Here is a 14,810-nt window from a genome sequence, read left to right on the forward strand (position 1 = left end):
TCTTAGAAGTCACTGAAACAAGGCCTGAGAGATGAGATTAGGCCTCCAAGCAAACAGTGACTGAGTAAACACTGAGACACATCAGTTTCAGTAAAGATACATCTATTAAAAATATATAAAAAGCTGTTGGTAATTCTGTTGTTCTGACATCTCCTTCAGGAGAGGCAAAATAAACACCACTTGGATCAAGTACATCATTGACATTTGTAATGAATTCCGAGGAAAATAACATCTTCAGAACACTCGCAGAGCCAATCCCAGTGTCAGTGCATTCCCCATCACAGTGAGGAGCAGCAGCTGGCAGCTCCTGCAGGAGAACAGGACAGAGATCTGAGCAGCAGCGCTGCACTGCCCTGGGCAGCCCTATCACTGTCACTGTAATTCACTTGGAAGGCAGCCAGAATTCTCACTGGAAACTTCAAAAGCTGTTAATTACTTCTGCTAGCTCATGCTTGAACCATTTCATCTCCAGCCCTTCAAATACTTTTTAATAATCATCCCTCAAGTCACCCAGCCATTGCTGCTTGTGAAGAGTAATAGCACCAAAAATTTCCATAGTAATGCAGCTGAAACTCCCTGGATACAAGTTTATGGAAAGCTTTTCTAAAAATATCTCTACTTGTTCGACATCTTTCTAAAGTAAATGTCTGCTATCACAAGGCCATAGCTGGGCTCATAATTTTATTTATTTTTTTAGAAAATCAAACATGCTTGAATTCTTGAGGTTGGGAGAAGCTGGACTCCTCTTAAATGCATAAAAAGAAAAAATTATGAGTGATAAAAGAAAATTACTTGCAGGAAGGGCATGAGTAGGTGATGCACTGAGGATTGGGATAAAGCAAACCAGCCCAAAAAAGTATCAATAAATGTTTACTACGTACAAATCATTATCTTTCAGGGCAAAAAACGGTTCCCTCCATGCTAGGAACTACATTTGTCATTTGTTCAGAACCTTTGGTCATGTAATAGGAGGGCATCCCCCTCACAACCCCCCACCCCCCTCTCTCCTTCAGGAAAGAAACACCTCCGTGCAGCTGCTTGAGCCACTTGCCTGTTAATCACGTTATGGCTGGAATGTGCCTGTTTAAGCACATCAATAACCAAAATCACTGCAGGCTGACAGTGACAGGAACTCCCCTGTTCCTGCCCATCCATAACTTGAACAGCCTTTGGCCATGCTGAGCTGCTTGGGAAGCTGCACCTTGAGGAAGGGCCATGTATTGCTGGCAAATTCCTGAAAGGCTGCTGTGGCAAACAGCCACCTGTGCAGCCAGGGAAGGAAACGCCCTTTGCCAGAGCTCCTCTGCTGCATCCCAGCTGGTTTCACTCTGCCAGGGGCTGCTCTTGTCCCTGGCACTGAATAAATCACAGCCAGCCAGCAGGGGTGGCAGTAGGATACTTTACACCTTGCAGGAACAGCTCATTTCTTTCCTCCTGTCCTGCACAGCAGAGCTGAGCCACTCAGAGCCAGCTTCCTCCTGCTCCCACACTTTGTGAGTCAGGGAAAACCTTTTCTTGGCGACCAAAGGCCTTCAGCAGGAGGTCTTTAAATGGTCATGAGCATCATTTCCAGAGTCTCTTGAAACCTCTAAGCAATTTTATTTTTTATAGCTATTTATTCGTGTAGAATTAATTAATATGCATTAGGTACAACTGTATGCATGAGACCATGGCACCCATACATTTTTTAACACCACTGTGTTAGAAAATATTGTTCATATAATATTTTAGCTTTTTTTTTATCCTTACCAAGTTTGATTTCTGGCCAAAGACATCAGGTAAAAATGTTTGATTTGGTTTTCAATTGAGACCATCTAGCTAAATACACAGTCTCATTTAGATAATCTACATTAATTATAGAAAAATAATGCAAATTAATGTAAAATGTGATTGCAAACACACATTCAATTATTAAAACAGTGGATAGGTTTTCCCAGTGTTACCTTTTTCTTAAAAAAAAAAGACACCTAGAGAGCCTTTTATTAATGCCACAGCAACAAGTTTCAATTGATTAAGTATGAGACAAGCAAGAAAATAAAAAATAAATGCACTCCACTATTGGCAGTAGTTGAAACTATTTCCTTGCAGTGGAAGACAACTCTTTCATTTCTGAGCCTCTCTTCCCCTAGATCATAGACACACTTTCATCAGGGTTGGCTTTAACTGATTTACAAAGTTGCAACACTACTCACAGGTATTCTGCACTTACTGTAAAAGTCAGGATCTGATAGTGGATATCAGATATTTAATGTATTGTATTGTTTAAAATACAATTTAAATATTTTCTTTCATGTCATGCCACCTTTTATGTATCTTCCAGTGAAAAGTTCCAACTACCCATCCATTTAATCTGGACCTATGAAATTCTGACAGTTTCAGAACACTTCTGCAAACAGCATTCTCTTGAAGGATGTAGACAACCTACTATAAAATGCAGGACACCTTTACAGGTAGACTTGAAACGTACCTGTCATTCTGTGCTGTTAAACAGCACGGAATTCTGACAGAATTATAGGCAGGAAATGCATGAAATTCATCTTAGGATGTGTTAGTACATGTATAATCCTATTTTCTAGTATTCTAGCAGTACTTTTCTACGTAAGAACTGGTTTGGGCTGCTGGGAATTTTTTGTTTGTTTGTTTTAAATGCCATAAAAACAATCAAAGCAAAAAAAAAATTTCAATTCTGATGCATAAATATCACTCAGGACTCCAAGGTCCCATATGACTGTGGGTTTTTGATTAAATAATACATTACACATAATGCATTTTTGAAAAAAATAGCATTTTCAGATAAGACTGCTTACAAGAAACATTTAAAATATTACAGCTTTGTCCCATTTTTTCATTTTCTATTTGAAATGACACAAAGTAATTAGTTAAATAGATCATGACATCACAAGATGATAAAATATGCCAAAATATTTAACATACAGTTTCTTTTAAACAACAGACAAATTATTCATTCCTGAAAACCATCCATATGCATGAATTAGTGCCTTACTAAAGAGAAGTATGAGATTTAAAAACTTGACCATGTTTTTGGGCAGTTAAACCCGGTTTTGGGTTTGGTTTGGCATTTCAACTTTTAGGTAAATTAAGTTCCTTGCTTCATACAAATACATTCACACTTGCACACCCATACACACAGACATCAACTACAGTAAAAAAGAGATTAAAATACCTGATCATCAGCAAACTTAAGAAAGGCTGCCATGGAGTCAGGAGAAACTATTAATATCAGTGCTTGGAGGGCCCAGGTTATGAATGATAAATTCCTGCACCATTGGTATTATCTGGAAAAAGACAAAAAAAGAATTAAAGTATCCTATATTCATGTAACACATGTTACTCTAAATATCTGAATATAAATTTCAAGGACAGTATTCCTGCACATACAATAGACATCAGTAAAGTCCCAGAGGAATCAATGATGTAGCATTTGAAACTCTAGGCAAAAACAATGCCCTGAGAGCTGACACTGGAAGTCCCATACAAATGTTCTTTAATGTCATTTCAGTCACCACATCTGGACAGAATAATGGGCTGAATTATTTTCTGCACTTACTCCATTTGTATTTCAGAGAAGATTTAAATTTTCAAGTCTCACAATGCAACATCCTTCAGAGGTGTTAAGATCTTGGCTTGGAAAGCTGCTGCATGCAGCAGTGTTGAAGACACTGATGTTTAAACTTCTATTGAATTTAACTGGACTCTGTACCAAAATAGGAGACAGTTTATAAAATGACAATGCTTTGATACTGTAAACTCCTCCAGATATACACCTTTAAAATATTACTATCCAGCATCTGGCCATGCTCTATAATATCTTAAAATAGAACTGAATACTTATAATATTTTAAAATAACCACTTTCTCTTTAAAGAAATGCAACACTGCTTGCAAAGACAATCCTAAGAATTAATCTCTGAATGTGAAATTGAAGAAAGCCTGAAGGATTCAAATAGCAATGTCAATTCAACCCTTTTGCTTGCAATCAGGATAGTATTTTTTTAAAACTATATATGGAAAGTTTCTGTATTTGTAACTAGAGTTTTTAACTTGCAATTTTTGACATTTTAACTGTAAAATCTGCAATTACCATAGGCGCATTCAGTTAAAAAAGCAAAGTTAAAAAGTCCTCTGTTAAAAAAATGTTTGTGTCCCGTGTGATCGAGGACACAGACTGTGACACAAGGGGAAGAAATTCCAGCAGCTTCCTTTCCCTTGATTGTCCTGCCATGAACTCACCTGTGTCAGGCAGGGACTGAGGCTCTGTCAGGCCTTCCCCTGCTCTCCAGATGCAATGTGTCACCCATTAGCAAAGGCTTTAAACGTGAGAGCAGGAGGGAGGTTCTGCCCTTGGCTGGCTGCAGGCTGCAGAGATGGAGAGGCTGCTGCAGGAGCTCAGCTCAGCTTCCAAGCTCTTAATTGACTATAAGGAGATGTATGAGTATGAGAACCGTCTGAAAACCTTCACCAAGTGGCCCTTCCAGGAAAACTGCAGGTGCTCTCCAGAGAATGTAAGTCTGAAAATGTTTGGTTTGCCTCTGCCTTAATTTGTATATGCTATGCCTGAATGTGAAGTCATTGTTAAGTATATTCAGGCTCAAGAGAAGTCCACTAAGCCTGAAGATTAAAAGTTAAATACTCAGCTTTCCTCTGTTCCCTGCTCAGAAATACTGTAGTTGGGGTTAACTGATTTTATTGTGTTCAGTCCACAGTGTTCCCTTTTCGTTGTCTCTTTTGTTCCTGTCATTTAAAAATTAATTTCTTGTGTTACATAGTCTTTTTAATTGCAAATTTCTATTTGTGACAAAGCAGCCTACATTTAAAAAGTATGGATCCAGCAGGAAGGATAAAGTAGTGGAATGATAAAGTAAAAAGTGGAATGATCACTACTTCAAATTCAGAAATGGAAATTATTTAAATAAAAAATCCACCTCACTTCTACTTTGGCACACACATGACACTGCCAACCTGAATCTCAGATGAGCCATACTGCTAGAGTTACCTGAGAAGGTGTTTGGTTATTGGAACAAACTTAATTTTTAGTGTCCTGACTAGATATGATTCTGAATTGTCAGGAAATATGAGTAAATCTGAGTAGTGTGTGTGGGATAATGCTCTAAACTTCTGAACTGTCCCCTGCAGATGGCAAAGGCTGGCTTCATCCACTGCCCAAGTGCAAGTGAACAAGATATAGCAAAATGTTTCTTTTGCTTGTTAGAACTGGTGGGCTGGGAACCAAATGATGACCCATGGTAAGCACAGATGTAACAATTTAGTAATTTTACAATGAGTTAATGTCTCTGTCGATTTCCACGATGACAGTGCACAAAACTAGGAGCTTATCTTGCCCCAGTAACTGTGAAATTGTTCAACTAGCTTTTATCTGAGATCCACTAGAATCTATTGCATCTTTTCTGTATGATATAATTTCTGCTGATAGACAGCACAAATACAGAAGAGACCTGCCTATACAGATCTCTTCCCCTCCTGAAATGAAACTTCTGTGGGTTTAATATCTGTTCTTATTCTGGGTTTATGCTGCAGGGAGGAACACACCAAACGTCACACCTGTGACTTCTTAGCCCTTCCCAAGCACTTTGATGATCTGACAATGGAGGAGTACTACATGCTGGAGCTGACACGGCTGAAGACCTTCATTGTAAGTGTTAGCCACATATCTGAAACGCAAAGCTAGAATACAAACAACAACTTCTCTTGCTAAGATTTCCAAGCATCAGCCTGGAATGATTTTCTAAGGCTAGAACATGACTTATTCTGAAGTAATAATTTATGTGCATTATTGGCTAAGAAATCTGCACCTAAGCAGTTCTCAGGGTAATTTATTGGCTTTTGAATGCACACCTGTTTCCTTTAGAAGTGTTTTTCCAACAACTCATCACAGCAGACAAAAAAATATAGGGTGCAATAATCAAAGCACAAAACCCAACAATGAGCAGCTCTATCATTCTCAGGAGGGATGAACAACATACGCAAAAAGACAAAACTTGACCAGATTATTGCTTCACATGTCCAGTTTAACATACAAATCTGCCTAATTAAACTTTAAACCTCATTTCTAATATTTTACTCCTCCCCGTTTCGGGGTTTCATGCCACAGTGCTGACATGTAAAAAAAGCACACAACTGAGCAGCTCAGTTGGTCAAGATCAGCTGATCTGTGAGCCCTAATCCTATGGACAGTAGGAATCAAGTGAACCAAGTTCCCTGAGGGGGAACAGTAAAAGGTTCTGCATATTAGTTGTTGGTGGGTTTGCACAAATAAGACCTCTGCCTTGCTAATAATTCAATGCATTAAATAACTAAATAATTGTATTATAATTAAATTATAACTAAATTATAATTAAATTCTGTATTAAATATATACCTGGTGACTGCCAAGGTTAAGCATTTAATCTGTGCAACAGATTAAAGTACAAAAAAATAGGATCATATGGCACAGTGATATCTTAGAAGGAGGACTAAGCGTGGTGTTACCTAAGTTGAACTGTGAATGGTTTAGAGCAATGTTTCAAGGTTCAGTCTGGGTCTTGGCCATTATATGGCTGTATTTCTAAGTATACAAAACATTTGAAGCAGCAGCCTCAGGTGGGGACACTCAGCCCCAAGGATATGTCACGGATAGCTGGGAGGGCTGTGCGCTAGGCTGACCAGGGTGTGATTGCTGTCGTGCAACACCGATACCCGAACGCAGCCTGAGGAGAGGGGGCTGCAATGTGGCTGAACTACAGAGTTAAAGCGCTCCTCTGAACGGCTCCATCTCTGCTTTGATTCAAGCGCAAAGTTGGCAACCGCACAATAAACGCTTTTGAAGAAGAAGTCGCGGCGACGAGGCAGAGGCTGCAGAATTACTTCGGCTCCGGAGCCTCGCTGCCGGCACTGCCGCCTGTCGGGGATGAGCCTGCAGCCCAGGAGCCGGGAGGCTCAGCTGCCGGCCCCACGGAGCCCAGGACAAGTGAGCTGTGACCTCTGGCTCTACAAGGGTCTCTTACTTTGGTGCAAACATCCCTGTCTTTGTCTGAGTGCCAATCCAAAGCTGAGCAGGTGTGTGAGGAAGTGTGTGTAGAGAACTGCTGCTGGATCAGGAGTGAGCACAGCCAGGGATGGGCTGGCTCTCACCGTGTGCTTCCTTGTTATTGCTGGGTGTGGAGATAAGAGTACTTCCACTGCCCTGCCAGTGGGTGAAAAATGTCTGAGCAAATACTTCTATTCTGGTTTTTAGCAAGCTGACTTGTTGCTTTTTGAATAAAGATTCACAACAAGAGTGCTTTCTGTGATCTGTGTTAAAACCTTATACCTAGACTCAAATCACTTCTGCTTCAAAACACTTTGCAGGGAACTCAATGGATCTGTGTGTCTGCAACAATTGCTGAAGCACCTGCACTGTCTGCACTCCTGCCTAGCCCTGAGCTGTCTCTCTAGGTCAGACCAAACTGACACAGACAAAGACATCCAGCAAAAACAGCAGGTGGACTGTAAGCGTAGGCACAAGGTGTGCAAGACAGTCTCAAGGAAGAGCTCTGGATATTTTGGCGTGCAACTAAAACAACAAAAGCTAAAGTCCTACTATTTTGTTTTTAAAAGCTTTTCATTACAATTTCAAACTTGCTGCAGTTCTTTTAAAAATCTTATTATTTTCTGTTTTCCTTTATGAGAGACTGTTGTAGAATACAAGTGCATGTATGCTTGCAAATATTTTTGGTTTTAAGATGCAGACAGACCTTTCTCAGTAAGGTGAAAGTTTTGTACGCTACCTTGTCAGGTCTCAGGCAGTGAATGAACAGCAGCTTTTGGAACTCCCCTGACTTGTCTTTCCCCTCTGCAAGAAAATCCTCATGCTGGAGATCTTAAAAACATGTATTTCAACGTTCTTCAAAGCATTTATGAATTCCCTAGTTTGAGAGTAAATTATCCCTTAACTTGATACATCAATCCATGAAGTGACTATTTCCCAAAGAACTGAAGTCCTCAGCTTGCTGTATCTTTGTTTGGTAAATGCCCAAAGAAAGCCTAGTTTTCATTACTTGCCCATTTCCTGCAATCTGCTCAAGTGAAGAAGCTGGAACTGTTTAGTTCCTTTAATGTCTCTCATTATACCTTTTTTATGAGCATTTCCAACCAAAAATCCATTCTTTCTCTCTCTGCATACTTTATGCTGTTTCTTTAATTTAAAAGTATTTCTAAAGCCTTGATATTTACAATGAAGAAAATGCACAATTATTTTTTTTTTAAGAGTCTAAGAAGTCCTGGGTCACTTGACTGAATATTGGTGATAGATTTTCATCATTTAAATTAACAGTAAGAAAAGTGGACTGGCAAAAGTGCTACCTGGACATCAAAGTGGTTATGGTCAGATATGAAGAGTAAAATAGAAGAAATTTTTGTCTGAATACCTTGAATATCTCAGACCAAATAAGGTAAAGTCCGTTCATGTGGTTTGAAATGTAGTGTAAGAATTTGCAGAAACTACTTCAAATTATTTTTTCAAGGTAGAAACAAAGATGTGGAAAATCTCTGTAGCTTTTTCCAAATTACCTAGATCACCAAGCCCTTGGCAGAGAGCTACTCTAAGGATCATTCCTGTATTTCAGGCATGGTGATCATTCTGAGACCTAATTGTAATCTATTGTCATTAAAATTAGGAAATGGTAATTACCTAATTTTGATCTATTATCATTAAAAAGTGTAAAGCTTTTGACAGATCAAGAATGAGAGCAAGCTATGTTGTTTGATCTGTGTTTCAATCTATTTCTGTGTTCTTCTATTCAGTTAACAAGAAATGGATAATTTTAAATATTATTACTGTAATAATTACTGAGTTATTATTAGCATTAAGTCTTTTCAAAGTTATGGCTCCTCATCAGTTAAATGGATGTACATACAATTTATGCACAAAATACTGATACAAAGATGACTGTGGGACAAAATGTAAATTTTTTTCAAGTCACAAAAGTAACATGGTTTAAATGAGAAAAGAATGGTTAAAAGAATCTCAGCATAGAGCCTGTTTTAAAAAGAGCCTGACTAGTGAAGGAAGCAAAGAGGGCTATGTGAATTATTCATTCACAGAGAGTTTGCTGTGGGCTGCCTACCTCTGCCTCTGCTGCTCTTGTGGCTTTCCTCAGTTGCTGCTGGAATGCTTCTTGCCTTCACTGGGTCAAGTCGTCAAAAAGGGCTCCCACCAACTGTTCCCTGGGGATGGTGGTGGAATCCACTCTGGCAGCTGGGATTCAGGCTCTGTAATATTGTACTTCTGCTGAAAAGGTTCAGAATCAAAGTGAGGTAGTTTTATTTATTGCATACTCTAATTTAGACACACAGGGATACAGGGGATTTCTTGAGATGTCAAATAGCAAAAGGGTTAGATTTACAGAACACAGAGTGCCTTGGTGGTAAAGGTTACCTCAAAGGTACATTCAAATATGATCCCAAAATATCAAGCTCTGGCTAAAATGATTACTAGCAATATCTTAAACAGTTCTGCTAAACTTAACTACAGATAAAAAAGCCCAGTGTAGCTTTTGCATGTGAGGTGACTCCTGTATTAAGTCTTGTAAATATTTTTACTAAAAAGGTGAGCAACTAGCATCAGGAGATCCAAGCTGGGAAAGGTGATAAAAGTAATTAATTAAATAAATTCCTGACAGGATGAAAGAATGTCAGAATTGGAAGGTGAAGTATTAGACATGAGAAATGCCAACACTTGTGGTACCAGTCACCCAGCAGTTTAAAAAAAATGTTGGCAGGGGAGGAGGAATAAACAAATGCCAGGAATTCTTCCCAAGTTTTAGCCAAGGAATCGCTTTAAAATTAAAACAGAGTAGTACATTTATTTTCAAAATTGTCACCTTAACTGATTTTCCAGCAAGATAATGTGTAGAAATATTATTATTCTAATATGAAAAAAAAGAAATGGCAATTCTCATAAAACAATTAAATATATAAATTTAACTAAATATTATATTGTGCTAAGAAGTAACTTACCATAGTTTTAAGTACAACTTGGAGTGAGGGCTTCAATAGTACTCACTTGATTCAAAACAAGGAGAGAAAAAACATATCTATTTCCCTTAACTACAAGAACATTGGATATTCACTACTTTCATTTTTTAGCTAATTGTGCCCCCTCCAGGTCCTTCTGTAATTTACACTTTCTTTAGTCAACAACCTTCCAGCATTGCCAAACTGAATGTGTTTTCCAGTGTTGTAACAAACTGAGGGCCTCCGAGTTTGATTATATGCAAACTATTGGCTTTTTCCATGTTCTTTATTCGTTTGTTTGATAGCTCCCTAAGGAGCCATCAGCCAAGGCCATCTTCCTGCATTACCAAAGGGAAAAATACAAACTTTCAAAATTGAAATATCAGCTCTTCAAATGTTTACCTCAAAGTGCTTTTTAAGGCAATTTATTCCCTTCTGTCATTACAGCAGAAGCACATGAAATCATAGCAGGCACATACTCAGTGCAATTTAAGAGGAGAGAGATGAACACTAAAGTTCTTTGTTTACAAAAAACAATTTTCCTCTTTGAGAGACTGTATTTAGAATAAGAGTTCTTACTTGCTAGAAAGTTTAATCACATTTAGTTTTATATTTAATTCAAAATAATAATATCCCTCTGAAGTTTTGAACAGCTTTAGTACAGTTGCATACATAAGAGATTGTTTTCAAGTATAAACAAAGGGAATTTTCCACTAATGAAAATGGATATTGTGGAGGAAAGCCTAAATTTAGGAGAGGAAGTTTTGGTGGAGAAATGGCAGTAACCTTCTCTGTTATGGATCAAGACTGTACTTGGGAATGACCCATCACCAGCTGAAGGAGGATGCCTTCTCCCTTTCAGAAAGGTTCAAGAAAACATCTGGAAGGAAATCTGTGCAGCCTACCCACAAGAGAAGAAAGCTTTCACAGGTAAAATGCTTTGAGAGATTCAGAAAACACATTTATAACCCACTAGCACAGCATGATATCAATAAAGTGTGAACTTGGTAAAGTTACAAGAATTTTGAGTGATTTGATAAACACAGAAAAGGGAAAATTGAGTAGCACCATAGTTCTGGAGAAGCAATAGGGATTGGAAACCTGAATATCTGTCAGATGAGGCAGTAGCATCAGCAGGGATAGAAAGAGACTCTCACAGCACATCACAGTGCTCAGCAGTGGGTCAGAAATGTACTGGAAGAACTGCTGAGCTCCCAAATTTCTATGTGGCTCAGTCACTTGTCAGTGCCCAAAGAGAGACTTGGGGGAGATGGAGCCAGGTTACATTTTCAACATAAGCTGCTACCAGCAATTGCAGCCTGAACTGAACACAGGAAAGCTGCATGTTAAGCACAGTCTAGAAATAGGAATTTAACATTTGGGTAAAACTCAGCTAAAACCTGCATTATTTCTTTCCCTACTTCAAAGTTTCAGTCACGTATTTTTTTCAGTATATCCCGCTTCAGACTTAGTATTTGAATAATTAAAGAACAGTTCTCTGATATCAGCCCAACACACACAGCTTTCATCATCTATAAAATCCTTCTTCATTGACAGGAATGCATAAGCAGTCACTGGGTATGTTTGCAAATTATCCTTGGATTGCTTACTAATTCTGCTTTTGAAAAAATTTGTTGTTACAAAAAGCCTGAGTTGCATTCTATACAGTTCCTGTAGTCCTAATATCCAGCCATAAACTCACAACTACAGGCATAATATGTACCATCAATTTGAGGTAGACTCTATCTCATCTTTCAAAATTAAAAGCTATCATTATTTAGTTTTAAAATGCTAATCATTTTCCATTAGTTCAAAAAGAATTTTGATCAAAGCTGTGTAAAAGTGAAATGGAGGATGAACTGTACAAGTCTTGAATTCATTAACATTTGTCGACTGTTTAGCCTGGGTGATTGAATTATTAATACAGTAATTACTTGAAAAAAATCACATATACAATCAGAATGCCAGCATACATCCTCTAATTTCAACATGTAGTTTTGCTTCCAGAAGTACAATCAATGCCCTATATCTGTAGTATTTCTAGTGCCAAAGTAAGTGCATTGAAGGAAAAGGGGAAATAGAGGTAATATCCAAAATCTATCCTCAAATAGATTCTCTTCATTTTTAGCAATTTTCATTAGCCTGGATCCGCTTTTCAAAATAAGTAGACATTAAGTTCTTCAGCTGAATTCAGTGGCAGGGTTTGGTGCTCAAAAACATTCAGTCAGGCTAATCTTGACGTCCAAAAGTTCTTACAGATAAAAATTATCTGCCATGTCAAAAATTTTCTCTCATATTGGTGTAAGTTGCAGCTCTTTAAAGTCCACCTTTTAAAATCATTTTCTAACAGCAGGTATTACAATATTAGTAGCTGTTCCCAAATTGAGAAGTCCCCCAAGCATGCAGTTACCAATCTTTTAGCTGAGTAACAAAGACCTTCTCTCTGCCAAATAAAAGCCTGCTATGACTCAGCTTCCAAGGGCCACACTGACCTTGGTGCCCAGAGCAGATTTACTGCTCAACTCTCAGCTCCAGATGTTCCAAATCAGAAACAGCACCAAAAAACTACACTTCAATGCATCAAAGGTATGCATACCAAAACATATCCTGTGGCTGGATGGGACTATCAGAAACCTCCAAGGACATTTCAAGAATGCCCCAATTTTGTGCAGCATGATGTTAACTTTGTTGCTTCCATGCCTTCCTAGAAAAATTCACAGCTGAAAATCAGACCCTACACCTTATCAGGTATCTTACATGAATTGATCTGTACCATTGGTTATTTGCATAAGTATCCCACCAGTAATTTCACCTCTTTTTTGCTGTTAAATTGAACTGATAGACCAATCCTTTTAATGAAATGTAACTATAAAACTCCATGGTTATGACCCATTTAAAGAAAAACAAAAAAAACTCACTTTTTTTTGGCACAATGCTGTTGGAAACAACTGCGTGACTGCTGAGACACTCCTTTCAATGCAAGTCAAATAAAGAAAAAATTACCAATCAATAGATAATAAAGTATCAAACAAAACCATTGGTTTTTAAACTAAACATTACCTAAAATAAGATCCTCCTCACAGGATTGCAGAGTAAAACTGTCTTGTCTAGCTATTGAGGAAATTAATGGACTTTCTAAAAGATAAACAGAAGCAATCATGGCCAATAATTGTAGTTATGGTTAATGCATGACCCCTACTTTTTTATTATTTTATATTTCACATAAAATGTCTTTTGTATTACAAGAGACCTTGTCCTGATTTATGTAAAACATTGTATGCTACCATTATCCAGTGAAAGCACTCATATTTTTCCAGTAAGTACTGTCAATATTATTTTATTCGTGCATTATAAGTAAATTAAAATCTTTAAGTAAAATTGTCATCCCTATAGCATTCTTTATCCTGCAGCATCACAAAACCAAAATACAGTCTTTGAGTCAACAAATCCTATCTGTAACATTCCCTGCAAATTCAGCAAATGCACTGAGACTCAGCAGAGATGAAGCAGGTAATTTTAATTAAAAACTGTTTATGTCTGGCTACTGGCCATTCTAGTTAGCAATCCATAAAATGATTGTTCCAGGTATTCTCTTATCAGCAGAAATTCTCACTGTAGTGTAACCATTCCCTGTGTGAGCAAGCAAGCAGAAATTGAAAAACTGTGAACAGAAATTACATTCTAATAGGATTGAGAGGTATCACTCACCTCCCAGCAGCACCTAAGCTGACTTAACCATTCAAAGTCACTCTCATCTTTGCCTTTTTTGCTTACCAGAGATGCAAGAACATCCTCAGCATGAGCATCAAGCTCAACAAGTGCTCCCAGAGTCACTCAATTCTGCTTAGCCAGCTTTGCTGACACCAAGGTGACAGTGTCCTCAGTCTGTCTATTATCCTGTCCCAGAAAATCCTCTGCTGCCTGCAAAAAATTGTAAAAGTTAAGAAGTGGAATGGCGTGATTATGTTTTCTTGTATTTTTTATTTTTTACTATATTACTTTTATTTATTTCTCTGTATTTAAATAGCTCCTTCTCACTATGATACCAGTACAATGCCCTTCATTCACCAGGAGCCCAACACGGGCCTGAGATGCTTTTTTTTCTTTTACAAACCCAAATGTAAAACATCAGTGGCACATATCTGCAAACAAAACAGCATACACAACCTAATTCCTGCAACACAGGAAATACCCATGTTCTTTTACTGTCTCCATTTTGTTCTTTCCAATACTACCTAAGAATATATCATGAAGAAAAACATTTGAACAATTTACCTTAAAGACCATTTAAAGTTGGATTAAAAAAAAGGTTTATCCCCAGCAATAATTCTTGTGTCCTACCCTCTGCAAGATGCTTACCAGATTATTTACTGAAGATCAGTTTAAAGATGTAAAACTTTACTTTCAGTCTCTGTAGCACATCAACTAATGAGGAGAAACAAGAATTCTCTCTTCTACAGCTAAATCCACCTCCAGTCCATAAAAAACTATTATTTATACCTTCCCAGCAATAGCAAACATTAAGGAGATTGAGTAGAGCAACCAGACACAATCTTAACACAATAGTTCTCCATCATTAAAAAAAACCCAAACAAACAAAACCAACACCTTTAAGATTTTTTTTTCCTCACAATATTTCTTGTCCTGTTCTTTGCACTGTAGGGATGTTTCTCTGGCACTGAACTAGCACTCTGGTTTCCACTTCTGTTCTTGTTTTTGTATGACTTTGCACTGCAGTCCCTGCACACTCTCAAGTCTGTGTATGGGGACCCAAACCCAGCTGCTCTCCTTACAGCAAAG

At 37.9% G+C, this 14,810-nt stretch overlaps 1 protein-coding gene across 1 annotated transcript; it reads left to right on the plus strand.

The window, feature by feature from the left end:
* The first annotated feature begins 4,384 nt into the window (after window positions 1-4,384).
* LOC131085827 (baculoviral IAP repeat-containing protein 5.1-like) lies at window positions 4,385-6,995 on the plus strand. Its single transcript, XM_058028324.1, has 4 exons — window positions 4,385-4,522; window positions 5,154-5,263; window positions 5,556-5,670; window positions 6,807-6,995. The coding sequence occupies exons 1-4, from the start codon at window positions 4,385-4,387 to the stop codon at window positions 6,993-6,995; spliced, it is 552 nt and encodes a 183-aa protein (XP_057884307.1).
* The last annotated feature ends 7,815 nt before the right edge of the window (window positions 6,996-14,810 follow it).

Source organism: Melospiza georgiana, chromosome 7, assembly GCF_028018845.1.
Source record: "Melospiza georgiana isolate bMelGeo1 chromosome 7, bMelGeo1.pri, whole genome shotgun sequence".
In the NCBI taxonomy this organism is placed as follows: domain Eukaryota; kingdom Metazoa; phylum Chordata; class Aves; order Passeriformes; family Passerellidae; genus Melospiza; species Melospiza georgiana.

Bases quoted from the DNA above. Each gene is read 5' to 3' on its own strand.
- LOC131085827 (XM_058028324.1), top strand. From the start codon at position 4,385: ATGGAGAGGCTGCTGCAGGAGCTCAGCTCAGCTTCCAAGCTCTTAATT. The intron at 4,523-5,153 runs GTAAGTCTGAAA...TGTCCCCTGCAG, and splicing joins GCAGGTGCTCTCCAGAGAAT to ATGGCAAAGGCTGGCTTCAT. The intron at 5,264-5,555 runs GTAAGCACAGAT...TTTATGCTGCAG, and splicing joins GAACCAAATGATGACCCATG to GGAGGAACACACCAAACGTC.